The 18,744-nt window shown below is 40.5% G+C and overlaps 1 protein-coding gene across 1 annotated transcript in view; it reads left to right on the top strand.

The window, feature by feature from the left end:
* The window catches only part of srgap2 (SLIT-ROBO Rho GTPase activating protein 2), a 71,305-nt gene that overhangs the window by 46,062 nt on the left and 6,499 nt on the right, over positions 1–18,744 (top strand). The window contains exons 4-17 of the mRNA XM_083887925.1: positions 3,021–3,083; positions 6,785–7,000; positions 7,603–7,731; positions 10,015–10,236; positions 10,561–10,662; positions 10,802–10,999; positions 11,113–11,197; positions 12,355–12,382; positions 12,673–12,703; positions 13,418–13,478; positions 13,696–13,773; positions 13,851–13,985; positions 14,075–14,180; positions 16,107–16,331. Coding sequence (XP_083744051.1) covers positions 3,021–3,083; positions 6,785–7,000; positions 7,603–7,731; positions 10,015–10,236; positions 10,561–10,662; positions 10,802–10,999; positions 11,113–11,197; positions 12,355–12,382; positions 12,673–12,703; positions 13,418–13,478; positions 13,696–13,773; positions 13,851–13,985; positions 14,075–14,180; positions 16,107–16,331 — 1,679 coding nt within the window. The remainder of the gene's footprint in view (positions 1–3,020; positions 3,084–6,784; positions 7,001–7,602; positions 7,732–10,014; positions 10,237–10,560; positions 10,663–10,801; positions 11,000–11,112; positions 11,198–12,354; positions 12,383–12,672; positions 12,704–13,417; positions 13,479–13,695; positions 13,774–13,850; positions 13,986–14,074; positions 14,181–16,106; positions 16,332–18,744) is intronic.

Below are 18,744 nucleotides of genomic sequence, written 5' to 3'. Positions count from 1 at the left end.
AGTGAGTTCTCTGAATAGGGGATTCATGTTTTCCATGCATCATTTTTAGTTCACCTTGTAGAACATCTTTGCAGGGCGAGTTCTTACAGCTTTGGTCAGGTTTGAAGATGAGAATGAGGCTTAGATTACACTGGTAATGTTTACTCTAATATAAAATATCTACTGATTTTAGTAGGCTGCAACTATTAATCCACTATTAAATTAAGCATCAGCTATTTTGATAACCAATTATTGGTTTTAGTGTTTATTTCAATAATTAAAACAAACTTTCTGATTTTGCATCTTATCTTAATGTGAGTATTAGTAGTATTAAAAAGTAAATAAATAAAAATTGTACATTGTACAGACACAATTATCAGATTAATCAAAGAAATAGTCCACAGATTAATTAATTATGAAAATAATCTTTTGTTGCAGCTCTAGTTTTGAACAAACCCTACTTTTAACTTAGTCATTTAAAATCACTCACTTGGATTTGAGTTTGAATGATTTTAACAATGTCACAGAGATCAATGTTTCTTCTTGTCCTTCTCATTGTATTTATTGTGATGTCACATTTCATGCACCAGTGATAAAAACTGGCAGACCATCAAACCACTGCTAATGGGATTATTGTTCATTTGGGATTTAAAAAAAATCCCAGAATGTTATGATACTGCTGGTGTGTTATTTTTGTCATTTACAGAGAGAGATCTCTGAAGAATGTGACTGTATTAATGAGTAAATGATCTCGAGCTGAACTACAGACACGGTGTTCGACTCGACGACCAGAGGCAAAATGGAAAGTCCAGAGGTCAAGATCCACAGTTGATAGATAGGAGGACTCGGCCACGGCTGATTGCTTTTTGGTTGCCTGTATGTCGGCAGGTTGTCACTTGATATGAGTTTCCTGAAGCACTTTAAAGAGTAAAGGTGCTAAAGCCTGCTTTCATCTGCTGCAGTGCCCTAAATCTCTCCCCTCATGTCACTTCCTCCTCCCTCATGTTCTCTGTAATTCTCACACATAAAGTCATCATAATGATTTCTGTTTCCTTCTCTCCATAAACCCCCCTCCAACCTTTTTCTGATCCTTTTATCCTTCTTTTTTTCACCATTTCACCCCTGACACCCTGCTGTAATCCACACCTCACTGTGCCCTTCTCCAGAGAAAACAGATGCTCACAACATGTGCTGGCAAAACCTTTTCTTTCTCACTCTCTCGCTCTGCATTTGTTGACTCTTGCTTTTTCTGTCTCTCCTCCTTCATTTCCACAAATAAGCTCTGAGCCTCCATCATCCAGATGAAGGTCATGTATCAGTTGGTGAAGGGTAGATAAACCCTGACATGGCAGGTTTTATTTGTTTCTCCACACAACACAAGCTGGGGTGATGGAAATCCATGGTCTCTCTTAGGATTATTTTTCTCTCTCAGTTGAATTTGTTAATTAAATCCTAATTAATAAACACCTCTGACATTCCACACTTTTCTAAAAATTGTTTAGCCTTTTTTTTTTCAGAGCTTGAAAGTTTGTGAAGTTCAATGCCCTTGAAATTTAGGCAAATGTCTTGTGCCGCAGATGTGCCCTTGTTTGTTTCGACGCCATCTACTCTTTCATGCCCTGCATTGCTTGATGTACATAGACTAGACCAGGGGTTCTCAAAGTTTTCATACCTGAGGCCAATTTAGGAACCCAACATTGCACTGAGAGTCGCCAAAGGAAAAAAAAAAAAGAAACAGAAAGAAAGAATCCCATTTGTAATAACTTTAATGACCAGATTGCAGTTCTACAGTTAAGCGTTAAGTAATATAAGCGCTAATATAATGTAATTTAAGCATTAATATAATAACGCTTAATAATTTACTGGGTAATTACCCAGTATTTTGGCCATTGTTCTTACCTTCTAATTACAGGTTAATACCAAGTAACACATTTCTGTTACCTTATATTTACTTGGTAAATAGCTAGTAATTGGGGGCTGTAGCTACCTGCTTATTACCAGCTTATAACCCAATAATATACTAAATTTCAACATATAGAAACCAGGTAAATACCCAGTATTTTTGTTTACACTTATTGGTCTGTATCCAGTCATGTCCAATAAACATTTAACAAGCTTAGTAGCTCCTGGATCAAAACCATCAACTGTAATTCATTGCGGGGCCGACAGAAATGTTTCTGCGGGCCACCATTGGCCCCTGGGCTGCACTTTGAGAACCAATGGACTAGACTAATGCAGGACAAACATCGAGTCATAATTACTAGCGGTGATCTGGACACTGTCCACTGTCTCTCTCCACCGTTTATGTGAGATTCCATGCAGAAAAATGAGCAAGTAACATTAAGCAAGAAGCAAGAAAATGATGTTATACCTGGGAAATGCATATAAAAGACTGACTCTCCCATCTTCAGCTGTGTCAGCACATTCGGCCCCTAAATTTGAGGGAATTTCTGGTGGAAAGTCCTTGAAGAGTTTTTGATGTCAACAGACATCAGACTTTGGGTCTGATCTTGTAAGGCTGGTTTTCTGCTAACAGACAGTCGTAGGAGCCTCCAATCTCCCCAAAGCAAGCGATTTAACCATCACAATGACTCTAAAGCTCCTTAAACATCCTGCATAGTTCCGCTTTAACTCCCTGTCTCCCTCCACTTTGTATCTTTTTCATCTTGTGTATCTTTGACCTATCTTTGCCTCTTCCTCCCTCTTGCCTCCTCTGGTCTCGCTCGCTCCCACTCGCCGCTCAATCATGCAGCGATCAATATCTGTAGCTTCCTCTTCTAACTCCACATCTATCAAGTCTGCTTATTCCTCGAGTGTTCATCTGAACTAGAAACTGTTTAGTGAGATGCTCTGGTCGTGACTGATGAGGTGTTTCTTGGTTGACCACATAGCTGATTATATATATACCATTAGTTGAGATAAGAGAGATGAAGAGCCAGTTGATGAAAAGCAGGTTAACGCTGCGAGTGATGACACTGAGTACTGAGAGTTTGGAGGTCTTTCTTCATATTAATGTCTTTTCTCTTTATCTCTCTTTCTAGAGCAAAGAAGTTGGCGTACAGCTGCAGGAGGACCTGATGAAAGTTCTCAATGAGCTTTACACGGTAAGAGACACCATCACACTGACAATATGTGAGGCCATCATTGTGTGTTGCGATTGCTGTGATCGACACAAAACATGAAGGACACAAACATGATATGGTGTTGCAAAGGGGAGAGAAATTCCTGGTAAATTTCCCATGGGAACTGTAGTTCAGGGTTTATTCCATGTTAGAAACTCCATGCCAATTAAGGGAATTTATGGAAATGAAAGCGAATCAACTGGACATTTTGGATAATTTAAAGAAACGGTGTCATAAACAAATATAAACATTTTGCGGGAAAAAATAACATCATGCTGAATATTTTTGGAAGAACTAGAATTTTATCAATGCCTAACTGCATGTTTTGAACATTTTGGCACTTGGCAACATGCTGCTGCATTTTTGTGGCATTCTTTATGTATTTATGCATAAACACAACAAAAAAAAAACTTCCCATAAACATTAGCTGGTGTGAAAAGCCTCCACACATTGGATGGTCTACGTGGTATTCAAAATATTTCACAACTGCTGTATAATTTTTTGTATGGTTACACAAAACCTTCTATTTTAGCATCTGGTTTATCACCTAACTAGTTCACTAATTCATATTTATTGATGTTTCTTCGCATGTGATGGAGGAAATACATTAATATTTTGTGCTACAATATATTATTTCCCAATGGTATTTAAGTTTCCAACCTTCAAATTTGAAAATGTCCAGTTTATTCCAGTTGATTCCTATGGAAAGTTTCCACTTTCGAAAATTCACAGAATTTGGCAACCCAACATGGATATCAAGTAATTTAAATTATTAGTTCCTACGCAGCATGGAAAAGTATGGAAAAGTATGGAATTTAATTTGAGTAATTTCCAGGTCTGGATAAGTATGGACAAGGGGGAAAAGGTATGGAAAAATGTTTGTGTTGTTTCCAGACTATTATCTCACTTTCTACAATTATATACAAAACAAGCTACTAACGCAACATAGCCTACTTGTAGATGATATGAAACTAATCAAGTTGGCTGTAGAAGGGTGTCGGGTTACCATGGGTTACCATGGTTACTGACTGCGATTCTCATTTATTTATTATTTTCCATGCGTGTCGTCGAGCCAGCCACCGATTGTTGACCGCGACAGTGTCATGGGTCGATGCAAGTTTTTCTACGGCTGGCTTCATGAAAAATGAGTGAAGGATTTTAAAACCATTTATTTAAATAATAAGCATCTAACAATTGTTATTCAGGTGTTTAATATTGACTAAAAAAAGAGTAGTCTGGAAATTTAGTTCTGGAAAAGTATGGAATTTTGAAATGGAAAATGTGTAGGAACTTTAAGTTTTAAGCTGTTTTAGTCTGGTGAATTATCTGAAAATCAAATGACACTGTAATCACCCCAGCAGTTTCTTAAAGGTCCAGTGGGTGAAAATGGTGTGTAATTATTTTCCTTAAGCAGAAATTTAAGATTAAAAAAAGGTGTACAATCACCTGATTGTTGTTTTCCATTACCTCAGATTTCAAAATGATATCAGGAGGTAGGTCAGCTCTATGAAGGCTGCCATTTTGGAACCCCATGTTTTTACAATAGCCCACAAAGGACACATTTAATAATTTTTGAATGAATGAAGACTACATTCTCCAACACACTTGGAGAAGGGAGAGGTCAGGTGTGGTGATATTCAGCTGCAACATGCTACTTCACCAATAACACACATCCACGCACTGTACCTTTAAATCCCAGTCAAAACAAGATCTTCTCACCATCAGTATGCTAGCATTGTCAATGTGAGGGCGTTAGCATGGTCACTATCATTGGTATTTAAAGCACCACTGCCTATGAAGCATCCTATTAGCATCGAAAATGGTTCCAGTTGAGAAGTAGACAACGCAAACATATTTAAAGCTAGCCGTTGTTAGCCTTCATTAGCAATACCAGTCAATAACAACGCTCTACGTGGCATTGAATCGGTCGTCGTCCGCGTCCGCAGATTTTAGCCGTTAACGCGATAACTGTAAAGGCGTTTGAGATTAAATGTTCTTATTTTTTTTATGGGTCACATACCCCCTGTAGATGATCCCTATTGATTTTGAGCTGTCTACCATTATTATTAATTAGTTAATTAATGAATTAATGATATAAAAACCATATTTTGGCCTGTATCTTCCAAAGTATTGCAGGTATTGGCTTCAAATTGTTCATGGGCATCACATACCACCTGAGAATTATCCCTATCTTTGTAGCTTTATTATTAATTAGCAAATTAATTAATTTATTATGCTAAAAACACATTTTGGGCTTTATCTTCCAGACTGATGGAGATATTGCCTTCAAATGTTGTACAATGATTCATGTTACAACTATCTACAAGTACAATCATTATTACTTTGGCTATGATTGGTAATAGTTACATAATAAGTTAACTGGTTAACTTATTAGTGAACACAGAAAAAATATTTAAGGTATTTTTTCTTTATTATTTAGCTCATTTGGACACATTGAGGATATCATGGGTTTATTTAGCACTTATTCATAATATTTATTACATTATAATATAAATGTATTAATTATCATATAAAAAATAGTTAAGCCTCCATTTCTTTATTAATGCATTGAATGGAAAGTTTGAACATATTGTATGTTTTTTCATGAAATGTAATAAACATAGTGTTTGCTTTTTCATGACATTTGGACACTTTGAAGATATGTCAGGTGTGGTTAGCATTTTAATATTCATAATATTTAACAAGGTATAATAGGTTAACTAGTTTTATTAAAAACTAGAATGTATGAGTTCAGGTATTCTGTGTTCAATATGGAGTTTATATGGATACTTTGAACATGTATAAAGTGTAGTCAGCATTATATCATAATATTTAACAGTTATTTTGTTGAATTTATTCATAATTAATTAAAACAGTTAGTGGCAGGTGTGAGTGCGTATACTTTGGGTATATTGGAAAGTTGAGGATTGGACAAGTTTGCGGATATACTCCTTGCTGTCGGCCCCCAACAGTGTAGGCTAGTTGGACAATCTGATCTAAATGTTGCTACTCTGTTTTGGTTTTATCACACTGTCTGGGGCACCCTACCATCTGGTTACACATGTCCATGCTGTGGCACTGCCAAAGAACCAAGACACTTAGAGCACTGTGTCGGTCTGTGTTTCATTGTGTATGTGTGCACCCACAGATTGGAGCAGGATGGGGGGCTGGATTGTGGTGAATGTGTGTGTGTGAGTGTGTGAGGGTATGCATGTGTGTGTTTGTGCGAAGTTTCCTACTACATCATGGCTGTGAGCCGCAAGCTACCCTATAGCCACAGCTCTGCAAGCCCATAAACACAGGTCTCAAGCTGTAATTATAGTGCGTAGGAAGAGATAGAAATAGATCTGGTTTGAGTGACGTCCACATTCTCACATACATAGAGTTTCTGACTGTTGTGTTCAGAGTAATGTAATGATGGCACTGGTGGCGGTCATCAGAATAAGGCTGGCACTGCACACACACTTGTTTCATGTGCTCATGTTCAAGTCATACCACCAGTTGAGAAGGTTTTGTGTGTGTCACTCTTTGATTTAAATATTGCCAGTACTGTCCAAAATGTCTCTCTGCGTCTCCATCCCTTTGTGACGTCAGCTGGCGTTCTTCTACATTGTAGCACTGGGAATACACACATTTACGCTTGTGCACACCTACATCATCTGAAAATCTAATCTGGTTCCCAGGTGATGAAGACGTACCACATGTACAACACAGACAGCATCAATGCAGAATCCAAGCTGAAGGAGGCAGAGAAGCAAGAGGAGAAGCAGATGGGACGCTCTGGCCGACAGGACGACCGTCAGACACCACGCTCCCCCGACACCTTGGCCAACATCAGGGCTGACGAAAAGCCTGTCCGACGATCCAGTGTCAAAAAAATCGAGAAGATGAAGGAGAAGGTGAGCAGTGCCTGGAGAAGGGAAATGGAGGGTAACGAGAGAAAAGCTGCAAGCTGCTTCTTCTTTCTTTTTTTTCCTTTTTTTTTATGGCACTTGGTATTTGTAATGTTGCATTGCAGTACTGCGGTAATAAAAAGAACACCAGGTTCCTATCCCTACTATCCCTAATGGAAAAGCATAAAAGCAGAGTAGAGGAGAGCCGAGTAGTGCTCGAATGTATAATGGAAAAGCACCATAAGATTTGTTTTTTTCTTATCTGTTTTTATTTAACTATTATTTCATGTTCATTTCTTCTTTAGCTATTTCTCCATCTTTTTCAGAGTAAGAGTGTTTGTGAGCGCTCCACAATGACTTATGTGTGGGTCTCATGAATGATTTAATGAATGCAGGACTGTCTTATTGCTAACCTTGTCCACTGCAGCTGGAGCCTGTCACAGCTACATGGTTCCACATGGTTTATTATCCCTAATCAATACAAATACAAACACCTACACCTTCCTCTCCTTTCCTCTCTCTTCCTGCCATTACCTTGCTTCATTTATTCTTGACCGTTTTCTTAACTTCTCTCCTTTTCAATCCCATTCTCTATCTGTCTTTGTCAGAGACAAGCCAAGTACACGGAGAACAGGCTAAAAGCCATAAAGGCCAGGAATGAGTACCTGCTTGCTTTGGAGGCCACCAACAGCTGCGCATTCAAATATTACATCCATGACCTCGCCGACATCATTGATGTGAGTATAAACACACTTTGTTTCTCTGTGGGAGGAGCTAATGGGTGACAGGGTTTCCCCCAGAAAACCTGCTAAGCCCGGTGGTACCTCTCGGGCCCACCGGCGGCCCCCATTTTAAAGTTCACAGGAAACTTTTTAATTATGACTATTATGTGTTATTGTAAGACATTTATTAACAATACTTAAACACCAAATATAAAGTCTTACAAAAAGACACTCTTGAAATTAAATAAATAATATAAATGTTTTTCACTTAAGTTAAATATTAATTAAGTAATCGACCAGTGAATCTTAAAACAAGCCATGCAATGGTTACATTTAAAAGTAAAATAAAGCAACATAAATATAAAAGTGGTAGTGCCCCCTCATCTGCCTCATCTGGTGCAGACAAATGGCCCTTTTATTTCTGCGCACCGCCCCTGCGCTGTTCTCTTCTCCCTCTCCTGCGCTGTTCGTTGCTCCTCTGCGTCTCCAAGCGGTCATTTCATATCTAAAGCAGACTGGATCATTTTTCTACGTGTTTTATCCCCACATAAAAATAATGATCTTTATGACGACGATGGAGTACAGTCGCAATAAAGTGCAGAGCTCTGAAGAGCAGAGCGCACTTCTGGGGCGATTTGACTGACGTGGAGAATCGCCCGAAAATTCTCCCTTTGACTGTCGTGTTAAAAAAGTTTTTTTCGAAAAACATTCCCTCCAATGCATTTTTAATGAGGATTTGCTTGACGTGCTTGCATCATATGTAAATTGAGCAAAGAGAGGAGGGGATAACTTCTCTTCACTTCACGTCTCTCGATAAGTTGTTCGTCTCTCTGCTCGCGGCTCTGACTCTGACTCTACACGGAGGATTGTCCTCGTTTAATCGGTCCCAGCACAAACGGATAAGTACACGTAGTTTGACCAGTGCCACAGAGTTCACGCTTTCATGTGTTAGCTGTTTATGGCTTGTAGCAGTGGACAGCAGTCATTTGAAGCTACGTTCGTTAGCTTGTTTGCTAACATTGTTGATGTTTGTATTGCTCTGCTAAGGGTTTGCTGCAGGTTTAAACTTCACGCAAATCAGACAATCGGATTGTTTTGTGTATTGTATTGTTGAGTATTGTAAGATGCATTTAGCAACACATCTTAAGATCAAATTCTGCACTTTCCTTTACACTTAATGAATAATTTGACTGCACTATCTTGTCATGTATGTTTGTTGTATGTATCTGGTAAAGGTTGTGAAAGCTCTTGATCCTTGGTCAGTTAATAAATACTTGACTTAATATGCTGCCCCTGTCTTTATGTGGTTACTGGACACATCCTGTGTCCTGTTTAGCTGTTTTACATCATACATTAGATTCATGTAAATAATATTTGTTTATCAAGTTGCCATCTAGTGGACACAAGGAGGACTGTTAATAATCTAACAACAAATTGAAACTGTCTGTATTGTACTGCCATTGTATTGTCTTAGTTTAGGCCCATATTATGGATTACTGACGTCATTGTTGCGTAATATTTATTTTTATTTTACGATCTTTTGTCAATAGCCGGCCGGTGCGCACACGCGATCGTTTGCTATGGTTTACTTTTCAATAGGTCCTGGTGTGTGGTAACTGTCAGCTGAATATTTGTATGAGTATCATCTTATAACTAACTGACAACCTAATAACTTGACTGACAAACGGATCGTAATAAATAATCGTGACGTAAATGTGTTCTTCTTCTTTTTTGGAGTTGACAGACTGGACGCAGCTTTCCTGTTATTCTGCCCCCTACAGTCTGAAGACGTATCTGCATTTAAGGGGTGTCCCATTTCTAAGTGACAAAATAACCCTTTTGAGGGCCAGTTAAGATTAAGGGTTGAGCTTGAGGGTTAAGATTGAGGGTTAAGATAGGAATTGGAATTGGCCCAATATTTGTGTCCCTGAGTTTAAGCCAGTGGTGGCCCCTCATCCAGTCTTTTCACATTAGCTTCAATGTCTCTCGTGATGAATAAGGGTTGGTTATTTTCTCTCCTGCTTTTGAGAGTTTCACAAGAAGGATGTGTCACCTCAAACACTGTTGTGAAGATGTTGATGAAACCTGTAGTGCACCATTTTTTTTACAGTTATTAAAGTGATTACTATAGCACAGAATGTACAGCTCAACATGGCATAATGACTTCACTGATTTACATTTAACAGTTATCACTGGTTGGGTGTCAGGAGTGGACTTTAATGCATTAACTTTCCTCCCTCATTCCTTTTCAATGTGTCTTGCCATGTATTCATATGTGGTTGTGTGTGTGTGTTCCAGTGCTGTGACCTGGGCTACCACGCCAGCCTGCATCGAGCCCTAAGGACCTACTTATCTGCAGAGCAGAACGTAGAGACGTCCAAACACACCGGCCTGGAGACTTTGGATGGAGCTGCAGAGAGTCTGGAGCCCAATGGAGACAAACAGAAACTTATGGAGACCTACAACAACGTATTCTGTCCCCCAGCTCGGTTCGATTTCCAGTCCCACATGGGAGACATGGTACAGCGCTGATGCTTTTGTTTAGCTTTGTCAGTATTTTCTACATGACGTTACAAAATTGTAATTATTTTGTTTGGAAGTAAAAGAAGAAGCCAAGTACACAACATGAGAAGGAAACGGCAAGAAAAACAAGTCCAAGCAAGTATATTATTTGGATTGACAAGGAACCAAGTTTATGCTCTACCATCTCAAAGAATTTAATACTAGGATTGGTGCTCAACATGCCTGTCAACAAGCCACCAGCTACAACTGTTGCTCAATTTAACAGTGCATGAAAGTGAGCGCAAACATCCTTGTTATAATGTGTTTTTTTCATGTTTGTAGATGGGAGTGATGTGTGCACAGCAGCCACTGGAAGGCGACCTTCTCCAGAGGTGTCAGCAGCTGCAGTCCCGTCTGTCAACACTCAAGATCGAGAATGAAGAGGTCACACACCTTTCTGCTTCCTCCAAAAAATATGATTTCATCCGCATCTTCTCCTTTTACTCCACCTAGCTGCCGTGTGTGTTACTCACAGCTTCTCTGGTTCTATTTTTCCACTTTTCTTCTCGATACTGTCCTTCAGGTGAAGAAAACCATGGAGGCCACTCTGTCCACTATCCAAGATATGGTGACAGTAGAGGACTATGATGTCTCAGAGTGCTTCCACCACAGCAACAGCATGGAATCTGTCAAGTCAACTTTCAGTGAATCCTATCTAAGCAAACCCAGCCTGGCCAAGCGAAGGGCCAATCAGCAGGAGACGGAGCAGTTCTACTTCACGGTCAGTGCAGATTATGTGCATATATTATAGTCTCTTCAAATTGATAAAAGCGTCACTGCATTTATGAGCATCATCGGCATATGTTGTGACCCCAGTGGCTTTGTGTGTTGTAGAAACTGAAAGAGTTCCTGGAAGGCAGGAACCTGATCACCAAACTTGAGGCCAAGCATGACCTCATTCAGAAGACCCTGGGAGAGAGTGAGTGTCCCTTAATCGTTTTCGACATTGTCCCTACATCCTTATCACTATGGTTTGTTTTCAAAATGTTATTTCTACAGCCCCCTAATCAGAAAGGTTTAAAAACACAGCTTAGTTTGAAAACTGCAGAGGAAAACAGATACGTTTGGCTATAATAACACAGTTACCTGCATTCACTCCCTGATTGGTTCACCTGATTGATGACACCTGATTTTCAGTTTCACCTCGATGATCTCATGAAATAATTCCGTCCCCTTTCTTTTCACCGTTGCTGTTTCCTGCCAGTAATACTCAAAGGAAACTAAGCAAACCATCAGTTCCGTGTTGCACACACATGTCCAACAGTACCATTACCTGAATGGTCATGTCGTGTGTGTGTGTGTTCTTGTACTTGCGGAATACTGAGGACCAGTGAGGGTTTTTAACCAACAAAGAGAGGTCATTCTTATGTTGCTATAACATGCTATACTCAAAAAAAAAATTCAAAATGGTTTTCAACTTTTGGATGACGTTTTTGTCAAATTTTGGACCAAAAAATGTTGGTAAATTTTTTTAAAATTTTGGTCTACATAGTATAGGATGACGTTTATGTAAAATTTTGGACCAAAAAAACAAGTGTGTGTGTGTGTGTGTGTGTGTGTGAGTGTGCGCGTGTGTGTGTGTGTGTGTGTGTGTGTGTGTGTGTGTGCGTGTGTGCGTGTGTGCGTGTGTGCGTGTGTGCGTGCGTGCGTGCGTGTGTGCGTGTGTGTGTGCGTGTGTGCGTGTGCGTGTGCGTGTGCGTGTGCGTGGATTCAGGAAAGGTCTGTTGCCCAGAGGCAGGTCAGGGACTATCAGGACACATCAGAACTCAAGCAGTGAAGCAGAATGAGTTCAATACATCTAATGAGGACGAGCCGTGTGTAAGGAGGGTTAGGTCATGGTGACCATGTGTGGCTGCAGCTGTGCATTCACGTGTGTGCTGAGGGAGTCTGTTTCCACAAGCTTGCAGGAAAAGCCTTTCCTAAGTTGTGCACAGTGTCAGTGGGAAGTTTGCATCTGAAGTCATTTCCCCGTGTTTTTACTATAACTGCCTCATGTCTTACTCCGTCTTTTCCTGTCATACCCTTGTTCCCTCCCCCTCTCTCCCCTCCCCTTCTTCCTGTTTCTCCCTCTTTTAGGTCAGAAGACTGACTGTTGCCTTGCCAGGTAGGTGTGGCAAAGGGAGGAAATAAACACACACACACACATGCACAAAACACTTGCATATACCATAGCAGCATCTAAGTTTGATTTCTTGGCAACGAGGGTTATTATTTTCCCTCTCAATGTTTATAGATTTTTTTCAAAACATGTGCACATGTCACCGAGAGTACAAATGGAGCATTACCAGAGTTGTGAGCATAAATAGACTTTCTCTGGAGACATAATGACAGGGTGCTGTTTCTCTCTCTCTGTCTCTCTCTCTCTCTCACTCTGTCCTCTCTCCTGCTGTGCAGTGGACGGAGAAACTCAGCCTTACGGAAGCAGGTAATTATCTGTCATAACTTTGTTTCTGAGTGGCTGTGAGTCTCTCAGTTGAAGCTGAGAAGAGCTGCTTAGCTGGAGCACTTTGTTTTTTAACTCGAGCCACATGTTTTCACACAGTATCCCCCGCCCACAGGATGCATGGGTTATCTAGAGGCTAAGCAGCAGTTTGGTTACGATCATCACACCATTCCACAGATTGATTTAACCCAATACTCAATGTACTTCAAAGTCTGTCTGTGCGTACAGTCATGCAAACTGAAAATAACAAGTGATTAAAAGAAGATGCTCAGCTGGAGCGTCTCATGTTTGTGGCTCCCTCTTGTGGGTGCTTTGTATTTTTTTAGTCTCTCATTTCACAGAGAAATCTACTGTTCATTTCAAATTATTATCAAGTTTTAATGTACAGAGAAAACAAAAGCGCAGTTGACAGCAACATCCACACACAGTATCTAACATACATTTCACAGCCTCACCTCCGAGAGATTTATGGAAACTGCAAACAAAGGAAAAAGGGAAAAGAGCTGTCTCCTAGCAACAGCTGGGTACTGTGCCCACCCTCTCTCTCGCCCATGTCTGATACTCATTCTCCAAAATGTGTGCGTCGATGCGTGTGCATGCACAGCCATGTGTGTAAATCCCCCTGACAAGACATGTGCTGTGTTTTTCTCCCCTCACCACCAGCAGCATCGAATAATTCATCTCCCCTTATTTTAGGACACGGGTGAGACCATTCCTCAGATGGTTGAGAGTTGCATCCGCTTCATCAGTCGCCATGGTGAGTGAAATTCTCCATAGAAGTGATAGGTTTAGCACCGGGCTCCTCCCGCGTGCTGATTGGTTGCCTTGTTGTGACAAGAGTGATTGGTTCTGGCTTAAAAATAAACTGGGGATTTTTTTTTTTACCGGAACTTCTTATCTTTATACAACAGCAATGAGGAAATTGCCAATAAATAATAAATCATGACAGGTCCTGTGTTGATGTGTGCGTGTAGGTCTGCAGCATGAGGGCATCTTCAGAGTGTCGGGCTCTCAGGTGGAAGTCAATGACATCAAGAATGCATTTGAGAGAGGTATTTGATCAAACAGGAAACACAAGCATGATTTTGAAGATAAAGAGTTGACGTTGTGCTTATTTTCCGTGTTGCAGGTGAGGACCCCCTGGCAGGGGATGAGAATGACCACGACATGGATTCCATTGCCGGTGTCTTGAAGCTCTACTTTAGAGGACTGGACCACGCCCTCTTCCCTAAAGAAGTCTTTCATGACCTCATATCCTGTGTCTGTATGTGTGGCATCTTTTTGTTGTTGTTTTTTGTGCGTTTGTTGGTTGAAAAATAATCCTTATGGTGTCACGGTCGTGTCGTTTTTCAGCAATGGAGAGCCTCCAGGAGAGGGCAGTCCACATTAAGAAAGTTCTGCAATCTCTGCCAAGCAAAACACTCATCATCATGAGATACCTGTTTGCCTTTCTCCACCAGTGAGTAGCAGGTGGCACACACACATACACACACCTGTTTATTTGTTGTAGATTCAAAAGTGGTGAAAAACTGGAGAATTGATGAGAAGAAAATGGTTCAAATTAACAAAAGAGAGCTTGACAATAACACAGCAGCAGCTGGACAACAAAAGCCACAGTGTGTTGTCAGAAACAACCGCACAATTAAACCCGCAAAACTGTGACAATCTCAGGAAACATACTCCAAACAAATGATGTAGATAATAATTATCAGGATAATAACAGAATAATTTCTGTCAAGTCTCGTTCAGAGAGCAACAATTAGTAAGTTAAACATCTAACCCGCATCAGTCTCTAGGGTCAGGTTAGCACTGTATACCTGTGTATACATTAGTCTACACACAATAACAAACTATTATCAGTTACAATACACTACAAATGCACCACCTCTATTATTATTGTATCAAATGACGCACAACAGAATGAAATGCATTACAAAAGCTTGACCTAGTGTCCAAAAATAAACATTTTGTCATTTTTCAATCATTGATTTTTTTAAGATTCCAATTGAAACCTAAAAAGCCTTATCCCTTATCTTAACCATAACCACAATCCAAATCTGAGACCTAAATTTAACCAGTTCCTGAAAAATGAGGACCTTCCTCATTAAGACCAGGTCTTGGCCTCCATGATGACTACTGGTCCTGACAAGGTTACTCTTTATGACAGAAAATTTCCAAGAACAATAAAAGTACAGAAAAACCCACACACACAGGTTTGGTCAGCTATCCCTTTAAGGACCCTGCATTGATTTATATTATTTTGGACAGCCTAAACAAAGCCTCAAACGTAACCTAGACCATAACCAGTTAATGATTAACCCTGACCTGAACTGACCACAATCCAAATCTTAGCCCTGAACTTAATCAGCTCTTCAAAAATTAGGTTCTGCCTCATTAGGACCAGGTTTTGGTCTCCATGATGACTATGGTCCTGACAAGGTCACTGTATGCCAGAAAATCCAAAATACAAGAACACATACACACAAAAGATCTATAATAATCACTACAATGAGGTCAGAAGATCTATCTTTGGCCTTCTCAGACCAAATCTTTGTGGAAAATCACCCTAATTAAAGTCCAAAGAACATTTTACCACTGTGGCACTGAACAGGAAGCTTTCCTTCTTGAGAACTAGTTTGATTTCCCACATAAATTCAAGTTTATTTGCACTGTCCAGCACCACAAACAGGGTCCCAGTGGTCTTCACTTTAACCACAAACCCAAGCTCTTTAATGAGACATGGACAAACTCCACAAAAAGAACTGGCACTGACAGAAAGATGTTTTTGTACAACCATGAGGACAGGGAGTCCAAATAGTGACGCACATGAAGAGGACCTTTGTCACACTTATTTGAAATGTTTTTCCCAAATGTGTGTTTTAGGGCAGTTTTGGTTTTTGTTAAAAGGCAATACACATCGAGTTAATTTACTTACACAGTATTGTGCAGCTATTCTTGCTCTGTATTTAATTCCATTCTCTTAGACAGCCTAAACAAACAATATCTCTCACTTAAACCATAACCAGTCAATGTCTAACCCTAAGCTGAACCTAAACACAATTCAAGTCTGAGCCCTAAACGTAACCAGTTCATCCGAAATGTTGGGTTTTGGTCTACTTGAGGACCTCTGGTCCTGATAAGGTCAGTGTTTGTGCCAAAAAAGCAACATAAACAAGAACGCACACACAGCCTATATTGTCCAGTGAGTCCATGACATTTCAGAAAAGGGAGTGAAAGACTAAAGAGAATGTAGGAGACCTGAAAATTGAGGAGCGTCTGTACAACAAATATTCCCATAAAGCTCGTTTTGAGACACAGAAACTGAGACGCATGGTCAGAGACTGTCCATCACCACACCCACCCTTGTGCTCTCCCTCTCTCTCAGTCTGTCTCAGTACAGTGAGGAGAACATGATGGACCCCTACAACCTGGCCATCTGTTTTGGTCCCACTCTGATGTCTGTCCCAGAGGGCCATGACCAGGTCTCTTGCCAGGCTCACGTCAACGAGCTGATTAAGACCATCATCATCCACCATGACAGCATCTTCCCTGGACTGCACGACCTGCAGGGCCCCATCTATACCTTCCCTGGACATGGAGATGAATTCTGGTGAGAGCTGGGGAAGAGAAGGTGTATGTGCTGCATAAGAGGGGGGGGGGGGGTTTGAGGAGTGATACGGGACGTGGGGTATGAACTACAAAGCTTGTAGAAAGGTGAGGAGGGGGGCAGGTGGTTGATTCGGGGTTGTTGTGGAGTGATGGGGGCTCAACTTGTCTGCTCAGGGTCAGGAGGCCACAAGGATCAGCTTACCCTCCATCACATAGAAGATTAACGTACCTCCTCCTGACCACGTCGGCCTGTGGGGAACACAGAATGCGCAACACACACACACACACAAACACACCACAAAGCACATGATGGCCACATTTCAATTTTACTGTAATAACAAGTCTTGGCAACCGTTATTATGATTACTGCCAGTCAGAGCAGCTGTTTAGGCTGGAAGTAACATGAAAGGACAAGCTCAGTCTCAACTGAAGAAAGCATAGATGGAAAGTGTTGTCACACTGGCATGGCTGGGCTTTGTTGAACCCTGACGTCTGTGCAAGAATGTATCCACAGTTAAAGGTCCAGTGTGTAACACTTAGCTGGGTTTGTTTTAAGAGTATAATTGCTTTAAAGCTCACACAGAGTGGTCCTGTTGCACATATATGTTAGTTATGGAGGTCTACTTACATACATTAGCTTGTTTTTATGGTCAAAAACCTCCTAGTTGCTGTAAACGAGCCGATTAAAATCCTCTTTTCTGACGCTGTTCGTCAGCCGCGATGTTTCAGAGTGAACTCTGACCCCCAGAAGACAGAGTCTTGTGATTGGCCAGTACTATTCAGCACACCCGCTCTCAGAAGCACAGCTCCCCCCTCTGGAACAGTGGATACACTGCTACTCATTATCAAAACATTGTTTTAACAGTGTTTAAAAATAGCTTCTTCACGACTCCCCGCCTCAGTCACTTTGACGACCTTTGACCCAGAGTCAGACCCAGAGTCAGAAGACACTGACGCTCGTGAAACACCTCCACAACGGACGTTATTCTTCTTCTGTGGTTCAATGTAAGCAACCGGATGTGCTCGGACTAGTGCCTGGAGCAGGACGATCTGCTGTTCAGGAGAACTGCTGTTTACGTGACTATTACGGGATTTTCAGAGATCTCTCTGAGCCTGAGATTACAATAAACACAGCGTTCTCAGCAGTGACTGAACTGTTTGTTTAGAACCTTCAGGGCTTCATAAACAAGGTAATGACGCCGATACACACTAAAAAACAGCGTTAATAGGAACTTCCGGTTGAGTTCCGCGTTAAAATAATAAAGAGAATACTATGTCCAGTTTTTCATGTATTGTATATGTATTGTTCTGTGTAGCAGTGTAGCTCACAACAATAGTATCTGTGTGGGTGTGGTTTCACTGACAGTTTAGACCAGGAGGGGGTTGTTCTATGTAAATGTGATGATTCTGTCTCTTGGCTCTCAGAAGGTGTAAATCTTTATGGCTAAAATTCTCCCTAAAGCCGTTTGAGGGGTGTCTACATTCTAATGGCCATATCTGTGTTGGACATTGTTGGAAAGCTTAGAAATCACACTTTCAGAATCTGTAAATAACTCAATGTTCCTTGGTAGACTTGTGACCATGGTTGGACACATATTGTTTTCAATAAAACACAATCTGCATTTTTGCAGAGGCAGAGCTTAAGACAGTAAAATCCCCAGTTGTAATGACATACTTCAGCACTGCAACAACAGCATTTTTTCTTACATAATTGATTATACAATAAAATCTGTTTTGTCGTACAGGACATTAACATACTTTATTTTATTATATTCCAGAAACGTTTCTGTTACAGTTTTTCTCCATTGGTTTGGCTCATTTCTTGAAACCGAAATTACATTCTCAGAACTCTAAGATTGTTTGGCACAACAGTCTTACAGTACAGCACAACACAACACCATAGTTCACCTGCAAAAGCTCATATCTTTCCCAAAACTGTTCATTCATGCTTCAAAACTAAATTCCTTTCCCATATAAATAGTCAGTGTCACCATAATGCAAGAGATCCTTCTCAATTGGTTTGGCTCATTTCTCGAACCAGACCGGACGTTCTCCACGCTCTTGGTGCTTTTGACAAAATAACCTGGATGGTTAAGCACAACACCATGGTTCACCTGCAAAAGCTCATATCTCTCCCAAAACAGTTCACTTATGTGTTAAAACTAAATTTCTTTCTCATATAAATAGTCAGTGCCCACAAAATGCATTGTCCCTTTGGCATTGTGTAAGCACTGCAAGTCAAAATGTTTAGATGTTTTGTCATTACGTCAGAGGACCATTGAAATATCCCTCATGTCCACCTCTCAGTCTTAGCCCAGTCCTTCAATGGTTACTGTACTAGTTTTTTTTTCTTGCTAACATAATACAATTGTGTAGAATACTGATTTTTTAGGATTTTATGGTAAGAGTGCCAT

The sequence above is a fragment of the Microchirus variegatus genome (genome assembly GCF_963457635.1).
Source record: "Microchirus variegatus genome assembly, chromosome: 4".
NCBI lineage: Eukaryota > Metazoa > Chordata > Actinopteri > Pleuronectiformes > Soleidae > Microchirus > Microchirus variegatus.
Note: the sequence above shows the minus strand (reverse complement) of the source record. Positions and strands in the feature narration are given on the sequence as shown.